A 24,179-nucleotide genomic window follows, 5' to 3' on the forward strand; every position below is an offset into this window, starting at 1 on the left:
AAAAGCTTTTTCTTTTGGCTGACCTAAAGCTTGAAGTTCTATAGGCCATAATGATTTAGCTTAGGTCAAATGACTATTTAAAAAATAATTTTAGTATTTTTCAAGTTGAGGTTATTTCTTTATAATCAAGCTATTATTAAGTTGTGTTGTAAAGTAAAGCATTTTTTATACATTTTTGAACATACAAAGCCTGCTCTTGCATTTTATAATGGAGTGAAGGGTACTAGGCTTTTAATACATTGTAAAGATATTGCCTGCTGACGCCCAGTATTATCATACATGCTTGTGCTTCAGTGCATGTAGCTAGCAATCAAGTTATGAGAACTAAACAAAAATTATAGGCATACATTTAGCTTTAATCACATTCAAGTTTGGTACAGGTTTTTTACCATAGGCAGAGCAGTAGTACAGAGCTGTCATTCCTGTCTCACAGAGCTAAGCTCTGCATTGAGTTTGCACATTTTTCCCATGTATTTATTGATTGATTGGTATGAGTGAGTTACCTGCTTAAACATGTTGCTCTCATTCTGGACAAAAGCAAACCTGCATGCTCTATATATGGAGCTTCCATCAGTTTTAGCATGGTTGGGCTCTACAGCACTCTGTCCTATTAACATTCTGAGCATTTTTTATGATGCGTTTGCACAACCTGCCCTGGAAAGACCATAAAAGTCAGGGTTGATTAGCCCAATGAACTAAGTACTGACGAGCAGGTGTCTAGGCTCATTCAAAAATCTAAAACTTTTATAAAAAAAATGTAATGCAATATAATTAGCTCCATTTAGATTTATTGTTATGCATACAAAGTACAATTAAACTCTTATGTGTACTTTTCATTATGCCTCTCATGCGAATCTCCCTCCACAGGCTATGCAAAATAACAACATAATGTAATAGGTGAAAAGTTGGTGCCCATTAGGAAAAAATAATCATATGGTTTGAATATGTACCCATCTGTTGTTACAAGCCATGGCAGAACATATCTGCTGAAAAAACAGAATTACAGAAACAAAGCTTTGGATACTTTGGAAAATTCACAAATGGGAGAAGGGTGTGTCTTAAACCTCTATCCATGATTCCCACTGAGAGCAGACAAGTGAACAGGAAACATATCCTTACCTCAAGAAAATAGTACCAAGAATCAGTGATAAAATGTATTATTTCCAGTTTACTTTTGTAAAGCCTGCTTCAGAAATGTGGAAGTTTTTTTTTTTTAATCGAAATTTTTGCTGCTTCAAGGTGGAAGAATTCTGTTAGGTTTAAAAACGTTTGTTTTCAAGTTAGACCCCAGTACCCTTTTCATCTAATTTAAAGCAGAAGGGCAGGCTATATATTTTCTAAACTTTATAAAAAAATGATTAAGTTTAGAGAACCATTTCATGTGGCAAATAAATATATACCAAGATTGTGAAGAAATAACTGACTTGAAAATAAATTTTCACTCTTTAAATCAGAAGTTATTATGAGTAATAATTTCAAACATTTGCCCTACCTCCACCAAAACTGTCTAAAGATTTGCAAGAGCACCACAATCATTCATAGCCAGAGTGTTCCTCTCCAAACTACACATGCATTGTTAAAGAGGTAAGAGCTGAGACTATTTCTTTCCCATCTTTATCTCAGACGAGGCAGGCTCCCGAAAGAAAAGTCTACTTTTAGAACCCACAGATTAAGAACTACTGAGTCTAAATCTGTCTGGTATTTTTTCAAGATCCTTCTCTTTTATGGAAATTAAAACCCAAGTCCAAAAAGATACATTTAATTGCAAATGTGCAATCTGACAAAAATAAGTTTACTTTCCAGGTAGCAAGTCCACAAACCACAAGAACAATGAAGCGTTGCATTTAGAGTAACTAAAAATTAACTTAAAAACAGACAAACCAACCTTTGAAGGGTTGTATGGAATTCCAAGATGTGATGATCCTCTGAACCCACAACGACCCAAATTAGACTCTGTAAAACAAAAAAAAAGCTATTTAATAGCAAAGATAAATCAGGTAATCCAAAAATCAATATAATCCAAAAATCAACTATCAGTGAATCCAAAAACCAACTATCAGTGAATTATACTACCAAAACTTATTTTGCAGTTAGAATTATCTTAAATTTCAATGTACAGTATGTCACACAATACTTTAGAAGAAAATTATTTTTGTCTTGAGTTAAATGGAAGCCAGAACTGTTACACTTGCACAGTAAGTAAAGTAATACTGCCATCCAGTGGTACAAAATGAGTCCAATGTGTTACTAAAAAAGAAATACTAGTATAAACATGGATTAATTTCTACTGTAGCAGTGAAAAGCCAAAAATTTGTAATCCTTTTGCCATCTGACAGCTGAATGTGACTGGAATGGTTGTGCAGATCTGGTTGAGAGATGGGCCAAAAGTGATATTCTGCCTTCTTGCACATCAGTTTACATTTTATCAATTATCACGTCCATTTTACATACTTAGATGTCACAAACACACAAAACTTTAAAGACTTAAGCGAAATGTATTCCTCTTAAACAGGTTCTTTAGTTCATGCAATATAAGCCTGTCAATGGCAAGAAGAAATAATGTATTTTTAGTTGTCCCTGAGATGGTGCCAGCTCTTGAGAGTCCAGAATGAGTCACATATTATTTACTATGGAAAAAATAAATCTACTGGTTCTACAATACATATCCTTATGCCCTTAATTTTGTCATCTTTTTGACAAAAGTATAAACAAAATGTACTGTTGTAGATCTGAATATGAATTAGTTATCATTGTAGGCAGCATTTAATTCAGTGCCAACAGTGTCAGCAGCATCAGAAATCATGTCTGCCCATTCGCTGAAACACCTAACATTAAGTATTTGGTAAAGACATAATACTGAAGAGTATTACCTCAGATTACACATCTTCCAAAAATAAAGCTCCTTCACATCAAAGCCGGCACAAAACACACTACTGTGCATGTGCAAACTTATTTACCCATTTGCTAGATTGTTGTTGTGCAAATTCCTTACAAAAAATAGTCATCTGTTGTTGATAATGTGTACACTATAGAGCGTGAAGTAATTACATGAAAAAGCCAAGTCATTTAATGCATACTGTAGCAATTATACTCATATTTTTAATAAAGTAATAAATACCAGTAACACTTGGTCCTCTGGTCCTTGAAGAAAGGTGGTGCATGCACCTCTCACTACACCCAGCATCCCAGGTAACTCCACCAAGGTTGCTCTGCCTAGCAACTACAGTGTGCAGCTGCTTGCCGTGAGGACTCCAAGCCCAATTTTGTGGCCAAATTAGCCGACATAACCAATTAATCTTTTGTGTTACACATATCACAGAATAAACTCTTGATTGAGACCAAGATTAAGAATAAAGGCCCAAGGGTTCATGAGTTTGTGTGTGACAGACAGAAAACACTTTACTTTTTAGACATACTGTATAACTGATCATTTGCCTGATATGTTACAAAAACAAATATATTTACAAGCAAAAATATAGATTATAAATAGGGTAGAACCTAGAGAAAAGAAACGCCACATAGCAGAATCATTGGGGTTACTGCCTAGTTATGAAAGAAGCTGGTACAAAATGTGGAAGGAGTGCAGATAAAGTTTAGATATTGCTATTCAAATATGATATGCATTTATTTAAAAGGGGCCTTATTCAAAGGTAAAAGCTGACATTAAAAGTAAAAAGTACTGCTGTTTGTTTCACTGTTAGCTTTATTAGTAAATCTTATAGCCAGACCCCTTCACAATCTAGGATTTTTCCCCTGATCCCAAAAGTGTATTTGGAACAGTTTTTCTTAACACGTTTCTGGTACCCTGAAAGTATCCCTTTGTAGCAATGCTACTAGTAGTTAGAACTGCATCTCCCAGCAGTCCTTGCATGGGCTGTTGGGGTCAAAGGGGGCCAGAGGGGTTTAAAAGGAGGGCAGGTGTCAGGAATGAAAAAAAGTTGTTTTTGTTGTTGTACATTGCATTTATCTGTCAGACTGCCTGCTGTCAATTCTGCCATAATTCATCATTGTGTCCTGGATTGTAGTCATTTGTTGGGGTCTGGATCGTCTGTCTACCTGTATACTGAGGACTGCGTTTGGATTCATTGGCTTTCCCGTAAGAAAAGGAGCTCTCCTGAAACATCCATCCATCGTCACCCTTTCAGCAACTACTGGTAGGACTGTGTTTTCCCTTCCCTTTCAACATACAGATCGCTGGACTTAATCTCGTCACCTCTCACTTCATCTGGTTTGGTTTATCCCATGGACTCTGCTGTGTGGCGTTTGTGTTTATATGTTAAATGTAATAACGCCGAAGGGGTCGGGGTGGTATTATTGTTTGCATTTAGTCCATTTAATTTCATTATATTCTTTATTGTTTAATGTTCCCAGCGTGCTTTATTTGGTCTCTGTAGTAGTGTATGTGTGTGTGTGTGTGTGTGTGTGTGTGTGTCATTCCAAGGCTGGGGTTATCCCTGGTAATTCCTCCACTAAAATAAATAAATCAGCATCACTTTGACGGTGTGAATCTTAGCGGCACTTGACCACTACAGCTTTGCATCTGATTCTGTACTATTCTCTCCCTGACTGTTGTTTAATGCTAAGACCTGCTCATTGAAGCAAATGGAAAATAACTCATAATTCTGATTTTCCATTCATTACAACACTTTAAAACACCAGCTTTAAAGAGCCAACATTTTGTGTGTTACAATTACTGTAGTCTCCATTTTACATGGATTGTGGATTGACACAATGTCCAAAACAAAATATTCACGCCATCTTTATTAAAATATTGTTGCATCTGTAAAGGAGAAAAATGTAGACAGATTGTGCCAACCCAGACTTGAATACATGACCTTCCCATAAACAACAAAGGAGCCGCTTTTAGGTTGAGCTCACAGGTACCGACAGGAATTTTATTTGGAATACCGTGAAATTAAATGTACCCCACTGCTGCCCATTAGACACCTCCAAAATAATAAAACAAGCTCGCATTTGACCTGTATGTCTCCTGTCTGCACTTTTACTTTGCTCACTACTATCACCCTGTCACAGTCATACTAACTGACCTGCATTCTATGTAATCCTTAACAGGACAGTGAGCCATAAAATCAGCCTTGAAAAGGAACTTAAAACCTTTTATGAGCCAGATGTGTTGACATGGAGCTCTGCTGCATTATTATTATTTTTTTTGTTTTTACTCGTGGTGTCTTTGCAATTCACAAACTGCTTATAGAGGACCTCCTTGCAACCCTCAATTATCTAGAACACTTGTATTAAATTACTATGTGCCCCCAACAGAAATTGCCCTACTTCTCTATCCCTGAAATAAATGGAGTGCAGTTTGTTGACAGAGACATGGATAACCGACAACACTGAACACGTTCGGATATTCTTGGGTTTACAAACATAAGAGCCAATAAGGACACTAAACACTGTAGCAAAAGCAATGATCGGGGACTCAGACGGTTTATTAACATCACATGATGTAACTCAGGAAACAATCTGCTGTCAGGACATTGAACTGCTAGAGGTGGGTATCTGGCCATAATACAAGCCCAGGAAGGTTTCTCATGCCATTGTAGTTGTTGTTTATATGCCTCCATGGGCAAACACAGGGACGGCATGTGGCGTCATACTCATAACCACTGCAAGACTTCAGAGGCAACACCTAGAGGCTTTCACTGCCATTTCTGGCAATTTCAATCATACAACACTAGACTCAAACCTGACTTCTTTATTTCAGTTTGTTGATTGTCCCACCAGAAAGAAAAGAACAACTGACTTTCTTTATGCGAATGTGAGGGATGCTTACCCAACCACTCCCCCCTCCCTCCTCACTGGGTAAAGTTCACCAAAATCTGGTTTACCTATAGCCTCAGAACAAACTTCAAGTGCAAAGACAACCCTCAACTACACGCTCTTACAGGAAATGGTCTCCTGAAGCTGAAAACACCCTTGGGGACTTTTTTGAGTCTACTGACTAGAGTGTTCTGCAGGAACCACATTGAGAGGATATTGAGAGGATTACCAACTGTGTGACAAACTAAATGAACTTCTGTATGGACACTGTTGTCCCTGTTAAAATTGCATGATGCTTTGCTAAAAAAATCCCTGGATTACCAGTGATGTTAAGGGTGCCTTCTGAACAAGAAGAAGAGAACATTCATAAAAAAGGACCAAGCAGAGCAGAGAAGTGTACAGAAGGAACTTAAGGTTTGACGAAGTGAGGCTAAGGAGTACTACAGGAAGACAGAGCATAAGCTGTAGCAAAATAACATCAGGGAGGTGTGGGATGGTATGAAGACCATCAAAGGCTATAATCAAATGAACAGTTGTACAGCAGAGGACCATGTTGAGAAAGCAATTGAGCTCAATCTCTTCTACAACTGGTTCAACTGCCCTGCTCCTGCTTTAACTGCCATAAACTCACTGGCCGCCAGCCCCTCCGTCCCTCACAGCTGCTCATCCACCCCTCCCTCATGCTGCCAGCATAGATCATGCAGCCCTCTCCCCCCACCAGTATAACAGCATATCAGAAGGTGCCAACATCCACCCTCCTCTCCCCCCATAACATCCCATATCATGAAGACTCTAGAGCAGTTACTTCTTTTCTTCAAGTGAATCACGAAGTTGATTCTCTGCAGTCTGCTTATCGCTTATGCCATTCTCTACCTCCTCCACTGGACCCACTCGCATCTGGACGAAGGATGTAGTGCTGTGAGGAACATGTTTTTTGATTTTTCCAGCACCTTCAACACTATCCAGCACCTCCTACTGAGGGACAGTGATGAGGACAAAACACGCACATAGCAAGGTCCCAAGTGGTTTTATTTAAAACAATTCAAAAATCAAAAAAAAAAAAGAGTCCAAAATTCTGCACTGCAAAAAGTTCAATAAATATGTGTTCTGTGGAGGTTAAAAATTAATCAAATAAATATTCCTTTAAAAATAAGGCTAAAAATACTCCTTACCACTATAATCCCTGAAGCCTACGAAAAAAAGTTGTAACACCGGGCCACCTTAAATTCCTTTGCACTTCTCCATCAGTCTTTGTTTTGAAAATGTGTCAATAACCTCAAGCAGCAAGCAGCCTGCTATCCCACCCCACACCCCCACAGACGCAGCTGAAGTTCTCCCAGCTCAAGTCTGTTTATCTGGGTGTGAGGTGCCTGGAGTTGTATACTATAGAGTAAATAATACATTGTTATTTGGAATGAATTCTGTCATAACAAAAACAGAAACTTTTTCCATGTTATAGAAAAAATTAATAAAATATTGACATGAAATGTATAATGTGTGAAGACTGAAGTTAAAATATCAAATACTTTCACAAAAGGTATAACAAAACAAGTGCGCCTTTATTCAAGAACTAGCAAAATACCTAAACCAGTGGAAGTACTGCATTAAAATTTTTATTAAGAAGAAAATTTTACCGTTTTAAACTGAGGGAAAATATGCCAATAATTATTTGTTAAGGATCTCTTTGTATACCATGTTGTCAGTTCGGCCCTCCGGTTGTAACATGACCAAGCTGTGCACTGAGCTTACTCTTGAGCATGCAACTTACAGTTGGCCATGTTAACAGTAATCTTGTCTCAAATCTCACAGCTTGGATTGCTGCTGTCATAATCAGTTTGAGTTTCATGGTTTGTTTCAATTATTACAGTATTTACAAGATTTGTTGTATTGAAGTGACATTCGGCATCTGTCAAGCGTTGTAAGCACACAACCGGTTTCAGTGATAAAATCACATTCAGCTTTTGAGAGTTTAAACATTCATAAACATCAAAGTGTCCACTACTGAAATCGTCACCTGTGAATCTAAGATGTTTAAGAGGCATTGGTGGTTGTCGAAAGGTGTAAAATATTTGGCCATTTCGGTACACTTGAAAGCGACAACCAAACAATTCAGCGGCAGCCATCAACTCACATGCAAAACCAAAGGTGAAGGGCTTAAGCATTTCACTCTTATAATGCTCCTGTGTAGTATAATTATCTCCTGTACCGTCATCCATCCACACATTGAACCTGTCCCAGTCATTCAATACATAAGACACAATGTTCCTCTGGATATCAAGAGTGAGCCTGATATTGCCGTGCAATATGTAACAAAGAGAATGGAAAAGGTAGGTGGTATCTCCGGGCATGGAAACCACTCGGTAAGTGATAGTTCTTTGATCGATAGTGATCATCTCGATAGACATGGTAATGGGAGTTGGAATGATAAAGGAAATGGGTACCTGAGCAATGTAAAATACCTATACAATAATTATAATTGTAATAAACAAACAATAAAACAGCGGAGAAACCGTGGATTAAGCAAAAAGGCTGTAGTTATCAGTAGGGAGACGTGAATCCTGTGGCGAAGCAAGGAAGGGAATGTAGAGACTGGGCGACGGACTGCCTTATATAGGCAGGCAGCCAACAAGCGTGGGAGGCGTTGGGATGGGAGACCCAACGCCGCCTCACACGGTGACCGAGCTGCAGGCTATGGACGATATATATATGCGTAAGTAGGATTCAGTTAGCGTTGGGAACCCGTGTACCAAATTTCTTGAAGATGGGCCCATAAGTAACAAAGACTGTTGAAAAGTTCAATATGGCGGCCGACAGTGGCATCATACCACGAAATAAGTACGTACATTGGTTTTGGTTAGCTCAGGGAAGCCACCTACCAAATTTCGTGAAGATGGGGCCGTAAATAAGAAAGTTCAACATGGCGGACGTTGTTGACCGTTATGACCGTTACTCGTAGAATTTCCAAATGAAGCCTGCTTAATTGTTGTAAGTAAGCTGTAAGGAATGGGCCTGCCAAATTTCAGCCTTCTACCTACACGGGAAGTTGGAGAATTTGTGACATTCGAAAGTTCAATATGGCGGCCGACAGTGGTGTCATACCAACGAAATAAGTACCAAATTTCAGCCTTCTACCTACACGAGAAGTTGGAGAATTAGTGCCGTTGGAAAGTTCAATATGGCAGCTGACAGTGGCGTCATACCCCCGAAATATTTCTGGTTCAACTGGTTCTACCAAATTTCGTGAAGATGGGGCCATAAATAAGAAAGTTCAACATGGCGGACGTTGTCGACCGTTATGACCGTTACGTGTAGAATTTCGAAATGAAACCTGCTTAACTTTTGTAAGTAAGCTGTAAGGAATAAGCCTGCCAAATTTCAGCTTTCTACGTACATGGGAAGTTGGAGAATTAGTGATGAGTCAGTCAGTCAGTGAGGGCTTTGCCTTTTATTATTATAGATATAACCAAAGAAATAGAAATTATTCACTTTATATGTTGCAGTCAATATACACAGTGGGTGGGTTAGAGGTAGGAATGGCTGCCTCTAAATCAAGAGGTTGCGAGTTCAATCCTGGTTCTTAAACGCATTTTCCGCTTTGAGTAGTGAACTGCTATTATTATTACTATTATATAATAAAAACACAAATTTCATTTGAGTCTGTAACACCCATTGTAAATTTTTGCTACTTGTAAAAGTCATTCTTTTTATTTTTTAATTCAGATTTATTCTCTTAAATCATGTTTACGTGGTACAACAAACTTGCTTCTCCCTCTCGGAGTTGATGGCATTTATCTCGATTGTTTTCACAACAGCAGCGATGACCACAGTTGGTGCTGTGATTGATGCCTGATCAGAGCTATCTGTTGTGCCGGCAGTCAAAGATTTGATGCCCCATGACCACTATCAGGTTATCATGTGGCATTTGCGTTTTGTCAACAAAGACACCCATGCAGAATGTGTGAAAAACGACAGATTTGCATGTGCAATGCAACTCCTTACTTTGGAAATGATCCCAGTCGTCACAAGGGAGAAAAACTTTCCGAGACTGTGGTCATAAAAATGTTTCTGGACAAAAGTAGAACCGTAACAACAGACAATTTCTTCATATAGCCTTCACTGGCTAATAAACTATATATTAGTAATAATAACATATGCTTACTACTCAAAACGGAAAATACGAGGAAGACTCGGGATCAAACCCGCAGCCCCTTGATTTAGAGGCAGCCATTCTTACCTCAATACCAGCCATGCAATTGGGATTTAGGCTTTGGTTTTTACATATTGGCAGCAACATGTAAACTGAATAATTTCTTTTTCTTCTATTTTTTAATAATGGTGCACTTATTTTATTACAACTTTTGTGAAAGTGTTTATTTGATATTTGAAATTCAGTTTCACACATTATACACTTCGTGACTGCATTTTTTCATTATTATAACACTAGCTGTGTAAGCCAGTGCTGTAAAAAGTCCACATTTCTAGAACTATTGAAATCGTCAGAAAAAAATCGGAGGTTTCATTTTGCCAACGTGCTCACATAGCTTGTGCATTAGCGGCAGAAGAAAAAGTAAAATTGATAACGTTTTGTCGATGTTAGCGGCTAAGCGACTTTGTCTTTCTTCTGAGGTTTCGTTTTGCTGACATGCTGGCCTCACTTATGTTATTAGCAGCTAAGCGAGTTTTCTGTTTCCTCAAAGGTGAAGCCGTTACCCTGACTCCACCTCTCACTTTTGGGCTGGACAGACACACACACTTCCACACGTAGATGTTTATATACAAGATGGAAAAAAAATTCTGTTTTAGTTATATGTTCAACATTTTATACCTTGCATTTTCTGTCATCCTACATTTACCTATATCGTTGTAGAGACGGAACACACATGAAATACGATATATTATTTATCCTATACAACTCCAGGCACCTCACACCCAGATAAACAGACTTGATCTGGGAGAACGTCAGCTGTGTCGGTGGGGAGTGGGATAGCAGGCTGCTTGCTGCTTGTGCCGAGTGTCACATTTGTAGAACAAAGACACTGATGAGGAGATGCAAAGGAATTTAAGGTGGTCCGGCGTTACGACTTTTATCGTAGGCATCAGGGATCCTTGTGTTAAAAGCTAACGTTACCTTGACTTAACCTTAATTAAAAGCTAACGTTACCTTGATTTAACCTTAACGAAACCTTGCTGCCAAAGCAAGGCCTAATCTGCAGTTCGGCAAACCTTAAATTCTGCTCCTAGGCTTAGGCCCCTTGTAGCTCTCTTTGGCTCCCAGCAGAGTACTACATCCAGCCACCAACTCCCGCTGACAGGCCTGCCACCCCCAGGCTCCATGCCACCAATCACAGGATACCTGTCTTAGCTTCTCACTCCCCTGTAGCTGCTGTGCCTGTCTTCAGCGAATAGCTCCAACTGAACAGCATTTCTGCCCCTCCAGCTCCCAGATGACTCAGCTGGAGTGGCCATCAGGCCCCGAGTGCCATGTACATGCTCCCCTAGAGCCTTACCTCCAAACTCGAAGGTCCGTCCCACCTTAAATCGCTTCTTAAAACCGTTCTCACCTCTCCGCCAGCGTCTTTTGTTAATCTAAATGTGCTGATAAAAGAAAAGCTGCAAGTAGCCGGCTATTCCATCCCCCCACCAACTTAGAACGTGCACAAACTTCTCCCAGCTCATGCCTTGATTGATTATCTGGGAGTGAAGTGGAGTTTTAGAGTGGAAATAATAAATCATTATTTGAAATACACGCATTTCACGTGTGTTCCGTTTCTACAGTAATCCGTGTAAACACATTTTTAAAACAGAAACGTTTTTCATATTGTAGTAGTAAATGACAAAATGTAAGCATAAACTATATAATGTTTGAAGCCTGAAGTCCAAATATCAAACACTTTCACAAAAGGTACAAATATAACAGAACAAGCATGCTTTTATTCAAAAATATAACCGCAGAAAAAAGCCGCCTTAGCATGCCACATTGACACATACTTACTACAGCTGTCACGGTAGCGTAATGGTATCAGCCGCTGACTAGTATTCAAAAGGTCATGGGTTTGATCCCACACGATTCAGTTTTGAGAAGTAAAATGCTCTTATTCTTACTATTTTAGAATAAAAACATGCATTTGATTTCAGTGTGTAACAGCTGATGTAATTTATGATACTTGTAAAGGTTAGGTTTTTTTTTTTATTCACTTTTCATTCTCTCAGTCGTGTTCAGGATGCACCGTCCCAACACCCCATAATCCCCCCCCCCTCCAATCTGAGAATGCTGTTTTCACATAAAGCGTACTTGTGACTGCATTCTCGTACCAATGCTTGTGAAATGAAGTGCCTGCGTGCACTTTTCGTGGCATTACACGTCTATTTTTTTGAGCATGCCCATGTCGCTCAGACACAGGAACATATGTTGGTATACAAGTATAACAAAACAAGTGCACTTTTATTCTAGACTATAAGTGAAGAAAAAATAAAGCATGTTACAGTAGGCGGTTGATACGACAGCTTGCGTGGTGCAATGCTAAGAACTGCTGATTTCCGATCCGTGCTATATAAAATCATATCATTCAAATATTAACAATTCCCACACACCCTTCCTACATTCACGACATGTGTACTTGTTGCTGTGTACACATCTCTCTGTGCTATGGTTCCTATTACACTGAATGAGCACCTGACATTGTACTTTCTTCCCTATATAAATAACATTCGAGTATAGCCCGTCTCCAAATAAATCACATTCGAGTATAGCGCATCTTCAAATAAATCACATTCGAGCTATAGCGCGTCTCCAAATAAATCACATTTGAGTTATAGTGCGTCTTTATGTGAAAACAGCATTGCCAGATTTTGGATCGTGAACGCGACAGAGAGAATGGAACTGAATTAAAAAAAAAAGCTAACCTTTACAATTATCATGCATTTACACTGGCTCTTACAGACTAACTGAAATCAAATGTATGTTTTTATTCTAAAATAGTTCAGTACATGCAATATTATTTGAAAATGAACAGCGTCAGATCTGAGAATTCCCTGTAATTTGCAGCTCTATTCATTATCTCAAAACACCACGCACATTCACAGTAATTCCCAGTTATGTCCACTACTCACACCCACGCCCTTAACCATACAGAACTGATCCCACATCAGAGAATTTCCACTTCCTGCATAAATTCACACCCGATCTGACGCTGTTCATTTTCAAATAATATTGCAATAGTGCGATGATGTTTTTACATATATTGTCTCTTTCTTTCAGGTGTGTAATAGAAACGACAGCATAGAGAGAAGTGTGTACATTGCTTCTTACAGGAAAAGGAAATGGAAAAAGTGCACTTTTGTTATACTGTTACACCAACATATGTTCCTGTGTTTGAACGACACGGGCAGATGGGGAGTGTCTGATGATTGCATATAGCGCCGAAGTTATTGCTCTTTACCATTCTCTCCTCTGCATGTCCTGGAGAAAGCATACAGCAACATGCGGGGACTGGCAGGAACACTCAATAAAACTGAATAAAAAGAAAATCAAGTGACAGTGAGATACGAAGAAGGCAGCTTCGCCAGCGTTTGTGTGTCAGAACCCTTTGGGGGTGGGGGGTGCATTAGTATGCATCGTGGTACACTGCAGAGCTATAGCGCGTCTGTGAAAACAGCCGTGTCAGATGGGGTTGTATGGATTGATTCTGAACGCGACTGAGAGAATGAAAAGTGAATTTAAAAAAAAAAACAAAGCTAACCTTTACAAGGATCATAAATTACACCGGCTGTTACAGACTGAAATCAAATGTATGCTTTTATTCTAAAATAGTAAGACTAAGAGCAGTTTACTTCTCAAAACGGAACAGTTCAGAATCGAACTCGCGACCTTTTGATTCCCAATCAGTAGTCGAATGTATTGCGCCACAGAGGCGATCGTAATTAGTGGGTGTCAATGTCACATGTTAAGGCGGCTTTTTTTTCTGCAGCTATATTTTTGAATAAAAGCGCAATTGTTGTCTTATATTTGTACCTTTTGTGAAAATATTTATTTGATATTTGGACTTCAGGCTTCATATATTATATAGTTTATGCCAACATTTTGTCATCTACTACTAGAATATAAAAAATGTTTCTGTTTTAACAATGTGTTTACACAGATTACTGTAGAAACGGAACAGACATGAAATGCGTGTGTTCCAAATAACGATCTATTATTTCCACTCTAAAACTCCACTTCACTCCCAGTCCACTTCACTCCCAGATACTCAATCAAGGCGTGAGCTGAGAGAAGTTCGTGCATGTTCTAAATTGGTGGGGGGATGGAATAGCTGGCTGCTTCTAGCTTCTCTTTATCAGCACATTTAGAAGACAAAGGATGCTGGCGGAGAGGTGTGAAGGGATTTAAGAAGCGATTTAAGGTGGGACGGAGTTACTGAGTTTTTTCGTAGGCTCTGGTAATTCTAGTGTTAAACCAGGGGCGTGGCACAGCTGTGGCAATCAGTAGCTCCCAGGACCAATTAGGGTCACGGACGATCCAACATGTGTGCACTAAGTGCAAGGTTGTCCATTTCCGCATCACACACAGGAACCACTCTCGCATCTTTGTGTGGGGGTGTGGTAACATGGCAAGAGTGGTTATTTATTTAAAACTGCTCACCAGCTGCAGCCTTCACTTTACCACAAGAACAAGCTGTCCAGGATTGGACTCACACCTGGTGAACTAGATTACAGATTACCTTACTGGTAAACCTCAGTTTGTCAGAATGGGGAACTGTACATCAGACTATAATCAGTAGGACAGAAGCTCCGCCCGAGATTGTTCTTTCACCTTTCTCTTCACCTTGTACACATCACACTTTAGCTATAACTCAGGGACATGCAATATGCAGAAATTTTCAGATGACAGTGCCATTGTGGGGTGTATCAGCAGTGGACAGGAGGTGAGGGATGGTGGCAGTCAAACAACTTCAGCTGAACACTTCCAAAACAAAGTAGATGGTTCTGGACTACCATAGGTCTAGACCACCACTGAGACCTGTCTACATTGAAGGGGTTAATATGGAGTGGGTCAAAAGCTATAAATACCTTGAAGTGCAGTTGGATGACAAGCTAGACTGGTCAGAGAACACAAAGGCTCTGTACAGGAAGGGGCAAAGCTGGCTCAGTTGAGTTCTGACCTGATGCTCCTTCTCTGCTCTTGCTTGGACTACCTCATAAGCTATATTAGCTGTGTACCATATCTGATATTTCATTACGAGGTCATCACTGTATAACCTTCTCCATAATGTGTTACTTTGTACATGTTACCCTATTATCATACGCAATGTCACTTTATTTTATTTTAATACTACGTCACTTTTGTTATCTGTCACTTTAATATTATGTGTCACATCGCTTTAGTATTAGTATTTGCACAATTCCTATTGAACTAGCACTATTATACGCACCATCTAGATTACATGAATGGACTGCAAGATTCCAACCCCAGTGTACTGTGATTGCATTTGACAACCTGCACTTACTTAAGTGTATTTGTATAGTGTGTGCTTAAATGTTTGTATCTATTTCCTTTGGGATCAATAAAGTATCTATCTTCAGCAGCACTCTTTTGAAACCTACTGGTTTCTAAAGCCCTGTCCCTACTTTGCAGAGCCTTCTTCAGGCTGACCAGATGCTTCAATACACTGGGAAAAAATTAAAGCAGTTACCCCAGCTATTTACTAAAATATGACAGCCTTTCTTGCAGAAAGCATCTCATATTTAATTTTTAAAGCAGCTTTAGATCTTTACTTTCTTTTTAATAGTACCTTGCATCCCTTCCCCCAACAAACAATATAGAGATTCCGACCTTAAGAAGGGATCTAAATAAATATTGTAAGATAATCGATAGAATTGTGGTTTAAGAGATTGGTCTTTAACACAAGTAGTAAAAAAAAAAAAAAAGCTAGTTTAACAACACCCAGAGTGCTGGCTTTATAAAATAGCACAGGCGTTATCAAGTTCTGTCTTAGAGGAACTCTACCACGCCCATTGGTTGGTTGCAGCCAAACTAATTTCACAGTCACTAGATTTGTTCTTTAATTTATCTCACTGCCTATTTGGGTGACCTTTTCTCATTATTTTACATTCAGAAAAGTGTTGTAGTGTGAGATTTACATTTATAAGAAATTAAGATTGTTTTGCTATAGCTTTAAATCCATGACTTGGTTTTGTGGTTTTCTTTTTAATTTACTTCTTTAAGTGGAGTTTGCTCTCATATATATTCAAATATTGATATCTAACTATCAGCAGCTACTCAAAAATAATGGCTTAAATAACCTGAACATTAACAAAGAACAAACTTACAAAAAGCAAGATACAATGAAAAGACAAGCAAATTGACACCTTTTATTGGCTAACTAAAATGATTACAATATGCAAGCTTTTGAGGCAGCTCAGGCCCGTTCTTTAGGCATCATTTGATGCATGATTTTTCACTGTGTCCATAATGGCTAACACGGTACAACAACCTACTACTACAATCAGCAAGATAAAAAGAATTTATACCTGTTTAACATAAATACTTTCTTTATCCGGTAATAATCAAGTACAAAAACTTTGTAATTTCTGGAGGAACACAAGAAACTAGAAAATGACTATGTAATTAATGAAGGAATCCACTTAAAAAGGTGAAACTGGTTTAAATGAAAATCTGTAGACAAAGTGTGGGGGTCCCAAGACTGAACCTGTAAATAAAACAAGATGTGAGAGCTGGCAGCACTTGTGCTACGTTCTCCCACCACTCTGTCTGTACTTGACACTGAAATATTACAATTCACTGCTTTTCCTCTCTTTCCAGAGACTGTCATGATAAGTAGTTTGCAGAATCAGCCTTTAAAAAGAAAGTTTGGAAAGCACCAGTTGCAAAAGAGGCACATTTACTTTCTTGCAAAACTCATATGCATAAAACCAGTTGTTATTGTGCAATGTTACAAATGCTATTGCAGCTCTTAATACATACTTTAAAAATGCAATCTCACAATTTAGACGAGTTTGCTTACAGTATAACTGTTTACCTGTGGACCAATTTTTTGCTTTGTTTAAAAGCATTTATAGTGCTTACAATAATATTATTGCTTTCACATTAAAGTGAATGCAAAAATGGTTCAGCAACCAAAAATATATATTTTTTTAACTACTAACAGTATGTCCTGATACCTACAGTGGTGTGAAAAACTATTTGCCCCCTTCCTGATTTCTTATTCTTTTGCATGTTTGTCACACAAGATGTTTCTGATCATCAAACACATTTTACCATTAGTCAAATATAACACAAGTAAACACAAAATGCAGTTTTTAAATGATGGTTTTTATTATTTAGGGAGAAAAAAATCCAAACCTACATGGCCCTGTGTGAAAAAGTAATTGCCTCCTTGTTAAAAAATAACCTAACTGTGGTGTATCACACCTGAGTTCAATTTCCGTAGCCACCCCCAAGCCTAATTACTGCCAATCTGTTTCAATCAAGAAATCACTTAAATAGGAGCTGCCTGACACAGAGAAGTAGACCAAAAGCACCTCAAAAGCTAGACATCATGCCAAGATCCAAAGAAATTCAGGAACAAATGAGAACAGAAGTAATTGAGATCTATCAGTCTGGTAAAGGTTATAAAGCCATTTCTAAAGCTTTGGGACTCCAGCGAACCACAGTGAGAGCCATTATCCACAAATGGCAAAAACATGGAACAGTGGTGAACCTTCCCAGGAGTGGCCGGCCGACCAAAATTACCCCAAGGCGCAGAGGCGACTCATCCGAGAGGTCACAAAGACCCCAGGACAGCGTCTAAAGAACTGCAGGCCTCACTTGCCTCAATTAAGGTCAGTGTTCACGACTCCACCATAAGAAAGAGACTGGGCAAAAACGGCCTGCATGGCAGATTTCCAAGACGCAAACCACTGTTAAGCAAAAGAACATTAGGGCTCGTCTCAATTTTGCTAAGAAACATCTCAATGATTGCCAAGACTTTTGGGAAAATACCTTGTGGACTGATGAGACAAAAGTTGAACTTTTGGAAGGCAAATGTCCGTTACATCTGGCGTAAAAGGAAAACAGCATTTCAGAAAAAGAACATCATACCAACAGTAAAATATGGTGGTGGTAGTGTGATGGTCTGGGGTTGTTTTGCTGCTTCAGGACCTGGAAGGCTTGCTGTGATAGATGGAACCATGAATTCTACTGTCTACCAAAAAATCCTGAAGGAGAATGTCCGGCCATCTGTTCGTCAACTCAAGCTGAAGCGATCTTGGGTGCTGCAACAGGACAATGACCCAAAACACACCAGCAAATATACCACTGAATGGCTGAAGAAAAACAAATTGAAGATTTTGGAGTGGCCTAGTCAAAGTCCTGACCTGAATCCAATTGAGATGCTATGGCATGACCTTAAAAAGGCAGTTCATGCTAGAAAACCCTCAAATAAAGCTGAATTACAACAATTCTGCAAAGATGAGTGGGCCAAAATTCCTCCAGGCTGTAAAGACTCACTGCAAGTTATCGCATAAGCGCTTGATTGCAGTTATTGCTGCTAAGGGTGGCCCAACCAGTTTTTAGGTTCAGGGGGCAATTACTTTTTCACACAGGGCCATGTATGTTTGGATTTTTTTTTCTCCCTAAATAATAAAAACCATCAATTAAAAACTGCATTTTGTGTTTACTTGTGTTATATTTGACTAATGGTTAAATGTGTTTGATGATCAGAAACATTTTGTGTGACAAACATGCAAAAGAATAAGAAATCAGGAAGGGGGCAAATAGTTTTTCACACCACTGTATATCTGCAAAATGCCGTTATAGAAAAATCAAAAAATAATCACTCCCATTCCTGCATGAAAACTGCTGCAATTCCTTTTTCAGCGATCAAGGCATAGTTGTTCACTTTAAGATTAATATGTTCTGTATTTCGGAATGGAAATATAGGTATAATTTCAAAGTTAATTTCTTCAGTTCAGGAGCAAAAAATAAAATGTAAACTTTTTCAGTTTTTTTCTTTTCTGTGAAATAGAAGGACATAATCAATTAATTTCTGCAAAATTATCATTTTCTGCCCCAAGTCAAAAAATATTATTACACAGAGAATGATATATTACTTTTAATTCTGTCTTTATGTAACCAAAGAAATTTTATGTTAACTTGTATTCATTTTCTTATTTTGATATTTTAGTGTGGGGATAATAAGAATTTTACATTAGATTTAAAAAATCCTGCTTGGTTGGAAAATCCACATTTCATTCAAGACAAAAAAAAAAAAACACAAGATGTTTTTTATTACCAGTTTGATCCCATTGTGACAGGATTATGTGTGCTGTAATGAAATAATATTTCATGTGTTAGTGGAAGTTGAGATTCATGGAATTTTACATTTATTGGAGCTGCTAAAACAGCCTACTACACTGCCAAAAAGAACTCCATAAACACTGTTTTTGAAGAACTCACTGGGTTTTTGCAATCAGTTGTGTGTCCATTAGTAGAACAACAAAATGTTACAAAAATCAGTGAAAGCACACATTTACAACAGTACAAGAGTGGCAGAGATGTATTCTGCAATTGTGAGTACATTAACAAATTATATAATTTCTGCAGTCAAAATGAGTCCTGTTCTAGGTTTACTTACGGATGAGTGTGAACATCAAGGTAATATCAAACGCTGGATTACTTATGCGAGATAACTTGAAAACAATGCAACAAAAACTGATTTACAGGAATTCTGAAATATTGGATTTATCTTCAATTTGTTTTCCCCCAAAGACAGCCTTAAAATTGGAACAAATGTACCAAAAAAAGAGAAATTAAAGCCTGATCGGTTTAAGACAGTTGAAATTTTAGTTAGTTTGTCTTGTCCATTTAATGTTAGTTTTCAGTAAGTGCCAGCTAGTGTTTCCAGAATGTACAGATGCAAAGAGTAAATGTCAGAAATTAGTCAAAAGTGACTGATTTGGAAAGTGTGACATTGCAATGTTTAAAGAGTTTTTGTAACTGAAATGCTGTCAATGAAAGTACAGTATGTTGAATAATCTTGGTATTTACTAATTTCTGGGAACAGACATAATATTTGATGTTTTTATTTTGTGAGTGTTACTTAAAGCAATATTTTTATTACAGAATAGTAAAGGGCAAACAATATATCTGGTATATGCACTATGGTTGTCAAAAGTATCAAAATATCATTAAGTATCGATTTTAACATTTTAAAATTACTTCAATACTGATTCTTGTTGGTATGGATGCTGCAGCCTGCATTACAAATGCACTTCTGTTTCACCATGGCTAGAGATGCTGCCTCAGTTAACTGACAAAAGGGGCAGCTGTAGTGGTGTCTGGAATTGCTTCATCTTTGTGACAGATGGGGATGAAAAACCACAAGATAATATGCAAGCCTGTTTACAAGATTTGCTACTACAAAATAGCAACTAAAAGGGCTTATACAACCAAATACGTCTTACACTTTAGGATCATCACACAAGTAAATATAAAAAATTTTGAAAGGTAATTACTGAAACATAAATAAGTGTAAAGGTAGTTCCATGAGTTGAAATATTAAAGAATTTAAATTTTACTGAAATATTTAAAAATGAAAAATACAGTGCATAAAATGTGTAACAACTTAACTGTGTCTTTACAATGCAATAAAGACAATTAAGAAATCTAATATAACTTAGAAAGATGGTATTAATTACTAGACAGTTTGCAAGAAAACCACAGACAAAATTTTATAGTGGACTATACCAAATCTCCAGTGTTTCCATTATCTTAACCATTTCTTTCTAATTACATTCTAGAAAGATAAGCACTATCTTGGAAGCAACAGACAACATAAAGATCCACCCCATATACATAATGACAATGTGTTACTGGGCAAAATCATCCATCCTCACTGTCATTTGGTCCAGGATTTTGTTTCCTTGCAGCTGTTAGGCAGCAGTGCTAGACCAACTCCATACCATACCATGCTGTCACTGTCCTGCTCCACTGACAGACTGAGGAGATCGTTCCTCCCCCACACTATGCAACTCTTCAATTCCACCCTCTGGGGTGTTGTAAACGTTACTATACAAAATTATTGTCTGTCTGTTATACTTTCATTGTTATTACTCTTTAATTTAAAATTGTTCTTTATCAGTATGCTGCTGCTGGAGTATGTGAATTTCCCCTTGGGATTAATGAAGTATCTGTCTGTCTATCTACTTTGGTATGAAAAACTATTTGCCCCCTTCCTGATTTCTTATTCTTTTGCATGTTTGTCACACAAAATGTTTCTGATCATCAAACACATTTAACCATTAGTCAAATATAACACAAGTAAACACAAAATGCAGTTTTTAAATGATGGTTTTTATTATTTAGGGAGAAAAAAAAATCCAAACCTACATGGCCCTGTGTGAAAAAGTAATTGCCCCTGAACCTAATAACTGGTTGGGCCACCCTTAGCAGCAATAACTGCAATCAAGCGTTTGCGATAACTTGCAATGAGTCTTTTACAGCGCTCTGGAGGAATTTTGGCCCACTCATCTTTGCAGAATTGTTGTAATTCAGCTTTATTTGAGGGTTTTCTAGCATGAACCGCCTTTTTAAGGTCATGCTATGGCATGTCAATTGGATTCAGGTCAGGACTTTGACTAGGCCACTCCAAAGTCTTAATTTTGTTTTTCTTCAGCCATTCAGTGGTGGATTTGCTGGTGTGTTTTGGGTCATTGTCCTGTTGCAGCACCCAAGATCGCTTCAGCTTGAGTTGACGAACAGATGGCCGGACATTCTCCTTAAGGATTTTTTGGTAGACCGTAGAATTCATGGTTCCATCTATCACAGCAAGTCTTCCAGGTCCTGAAGCAGCAAAACAACCCCAGACCATCACACTACCACCACCATATTTTACTGTTGGTATGATGTTCTTTTTACGCCAGAAGTAACGGGACATTTGCCTTCCAAAAAGTTCAACTTTTGTCTCATCAGTCCACAAGGTATTTTCCCAAAAGTCTTGGCAATCATTGAGATGTTTCTTAGCAAAATTGAGACGAGCCCTAATGTTCTTTTTGCTTAACAATGGTTTGTGTCTTGGAAATCTGCCATGCAGGCCGTTTTTGCCCAGTCTCTTTCTTATGGTGGAGTCATGAAAACTGACCTTAATTGAGGCAAGTGAGGCCTGCAGTTCTTTAGACGTTGTCCTGGGGTCTTTTGTGACCTCTCAGATGAGTCGTCTCTGCGCTCTTGGGGTAATTTTGGTCGGCCGGCTACTCCTGGGAAGGTTCACCACTGTTCCATGTTTTTGCCATTTGTGGATAACGGCTCTCACTGTGGTTCGCTGGAGTCCCAAAGCTTTAGAAATGGCTTTATAACCTTTACCAGACTGATAGATCTCATTTGTTCCTGAATTTCTTTGGATCTTGGCATGATGTCTAGCTTTTGAGGTACTTTTGGTCTACTTCTCTGTGTCAGGCAGCTCCTATTTAAGTGATTTCTTGATTGAAACAGGTGTGGCAGTAATCAGGCCTGGGGGTGGCTACGGAAATTGAACTCAGGTGTGATACACCACAGTTAGGTTATTTTTTAACAGGGGGGCAATTACTTTTTCACACAGGGCCATGTAGGTTTGGATTTTTTTCCCTAAATAATAAAACCATCATTTAAAAACTGCATTTTGTGTTTACTTGTGTTATATTTGACTAATGGTTAAATGTGTTTGATGATCAGAAACATTTTGTGTGACAAACATGCAAAAGAATAAGAAATCAGGAAGGGGGCAAATAGATTTTCACACCACTGTATCTACCACTCCCTACGGTTAGCGTTTACCCATTTTCTCCACAATGTACAAGTTTAAAAACAAAAAACAAAGGAACACAAAACCAATACTTGAATGCAACCTCAGGATTATTTTTTCTTTCAAAAATAAAAAGGAGAAAGGGTAAAACATCTCGACTACCACGGGTATAAAAAGTTGACAACATAAAACATCTTAATAACATTTTATGAAAATATGTTAATGGTGGTTAACAGCATTTCCTAAAATCTGCTATACTTATATCAAAGCATTCTCACTGTAAACTGCATTTAAAAGAACTGGTTCTCATATAGTTACAGAAATGAATACTGTTAATCATATAATGATGTCTACTTTTGGAAGGTTGTAAATTATATGGCAGACTATATATAGATACTGTAAATGTCACACATAGCCAGTTGAAACAAAAAAAAAAAGAAAAAACAATCAAAAATAATGAACTCACTGTCTTCCATGGGAAGCACTTGTAATGAATATACCCATTCAATTAAACTTGGTTTATCCACTACGTCCAGGGCATCTAAGACGTCCAAGCCAGAAAGTGCAAAGAACACGATTGTCAGCCTAGGTAAATCAAGCACAGCACAAATAATTACACAGTACGTCTACTATGAGTTCAGAGTATAGTTAAATCATTTGCTTATTACCCACAGCACATGTTCTGAAATTATATTTGCCTTTTCATCAAAGCTACAAAATAACATCCCATGCTTCAAAAACATCTGATTAATGGGTATAAGAAAAAAACAAAAACAGTATCAAATTAATCTACTTTAGAAAGGGATGGCAATGTGGTGTAGTGGTTAAGACTTTGGACTTCAAACCCTGTGGTTGTGGGTTCAAATCCCGTGTGATCATGAGTAAGTCACTTGACCAGCCTGTGCTCCAATTTGAAAACCAAAAGAAATGTAAACCACTGTATCATAAATGTTGTAAGTAGCCTTGGATAAAGGCAAATAAGTAAATTCATTGGCGAGCTCGGACTTGATAATGATCATACCAGAAGCAAGTCACCAAACGTAACGGTGACAGGACTGATAACTTAGATCACTTACGCAAGCAGGTAAAGATGCCAGAACGGTAAGATTCTTAAGTTTCTCAACTCAAATCGGCGGACTTTATACATCTTTAAAGAACTTACTGTGAAACTCAGTTATAGAAATTTTAGGTTAAAATAACGGACGCTTTCTCTAGAACACGGATACAGGTTACACGTTACCGCACTGTACCTGTAACTTCTAAGATCATGAGCGTATGAGTACTGGAAATGAACCACGCCTTACCCATCAAGAACCCTCTCTTAAAAGTTAGCTATATACATAAAACTCGCCGGCGTCTGGACTGACAATATTCACTGCTAGGAAGTTTAACACTGCTTTTCGCTTTGTCTAATCCCGCACGTACCTGCTAGTCTCCAGGGAAGAGTATCTCTCGGGTAACACGTGTAAACATCTTTGGAAAAATTTAATATGTCGGTCTTTCAAAAAATCAATTTGCTCAAACTCATCTCTCACTGACTCTTCTTCTGCCATCATTGTATATCGGAATACCAACTTCCGGTTTCGTCAGTTCCTGCTCTAAATTCGTGACGTGTAAGGAGGC

General features: G+C 38.2%; 1 protein-coding gene across 1 annotated transcript in view; it reads right to left on the bottom strand.

Annotated features, from left to right (window-relative positions):
* Window positions 1–24,179, bottom strand: part of pggt1b (protein geranylgeranyltransferase type I, beta subunit) — a 76,463-nt gene extending 52,284 nt beyond the window's left edge. Inside the window, exons 1-3 of the mRNA XM_039758948.1 lie at window positions 23,982–24,179; window positions 23,023–23,141; window positions 1,886–1,953 (exon numbers count right to left, since the gene is read on the bottom strand). Coding sequence (XP_039614882.1) covers window positions 1,886–1,953; window positions 23,023–23,141; window positions 23,982–24,112 — 318 coding nt within the window. The 5' untranslated portion in view covers window positions 24,113–24,179. The remainder of the gene's footprint in view (window positions 1–1,885; window positions 1,954–23,022; window positions 23,142–23,981) is intronic.

The sequence above is a fragment of the Polypterus senegalus genome, chromosome 7 (assembly GCF_016835505.1).
Source record: "Polypterus senegalus isolate Bchr_013 chromosome 7, ASM1683550v1, whole genome shotgun sequence".
Taxonomy (NCBI): domain Eukaryota; kingdom Metazoa; phylum Chordata; class Cladistia; order Polypteriformes; family Polypteridae; genus Polypterus; species Polypterus senegalus.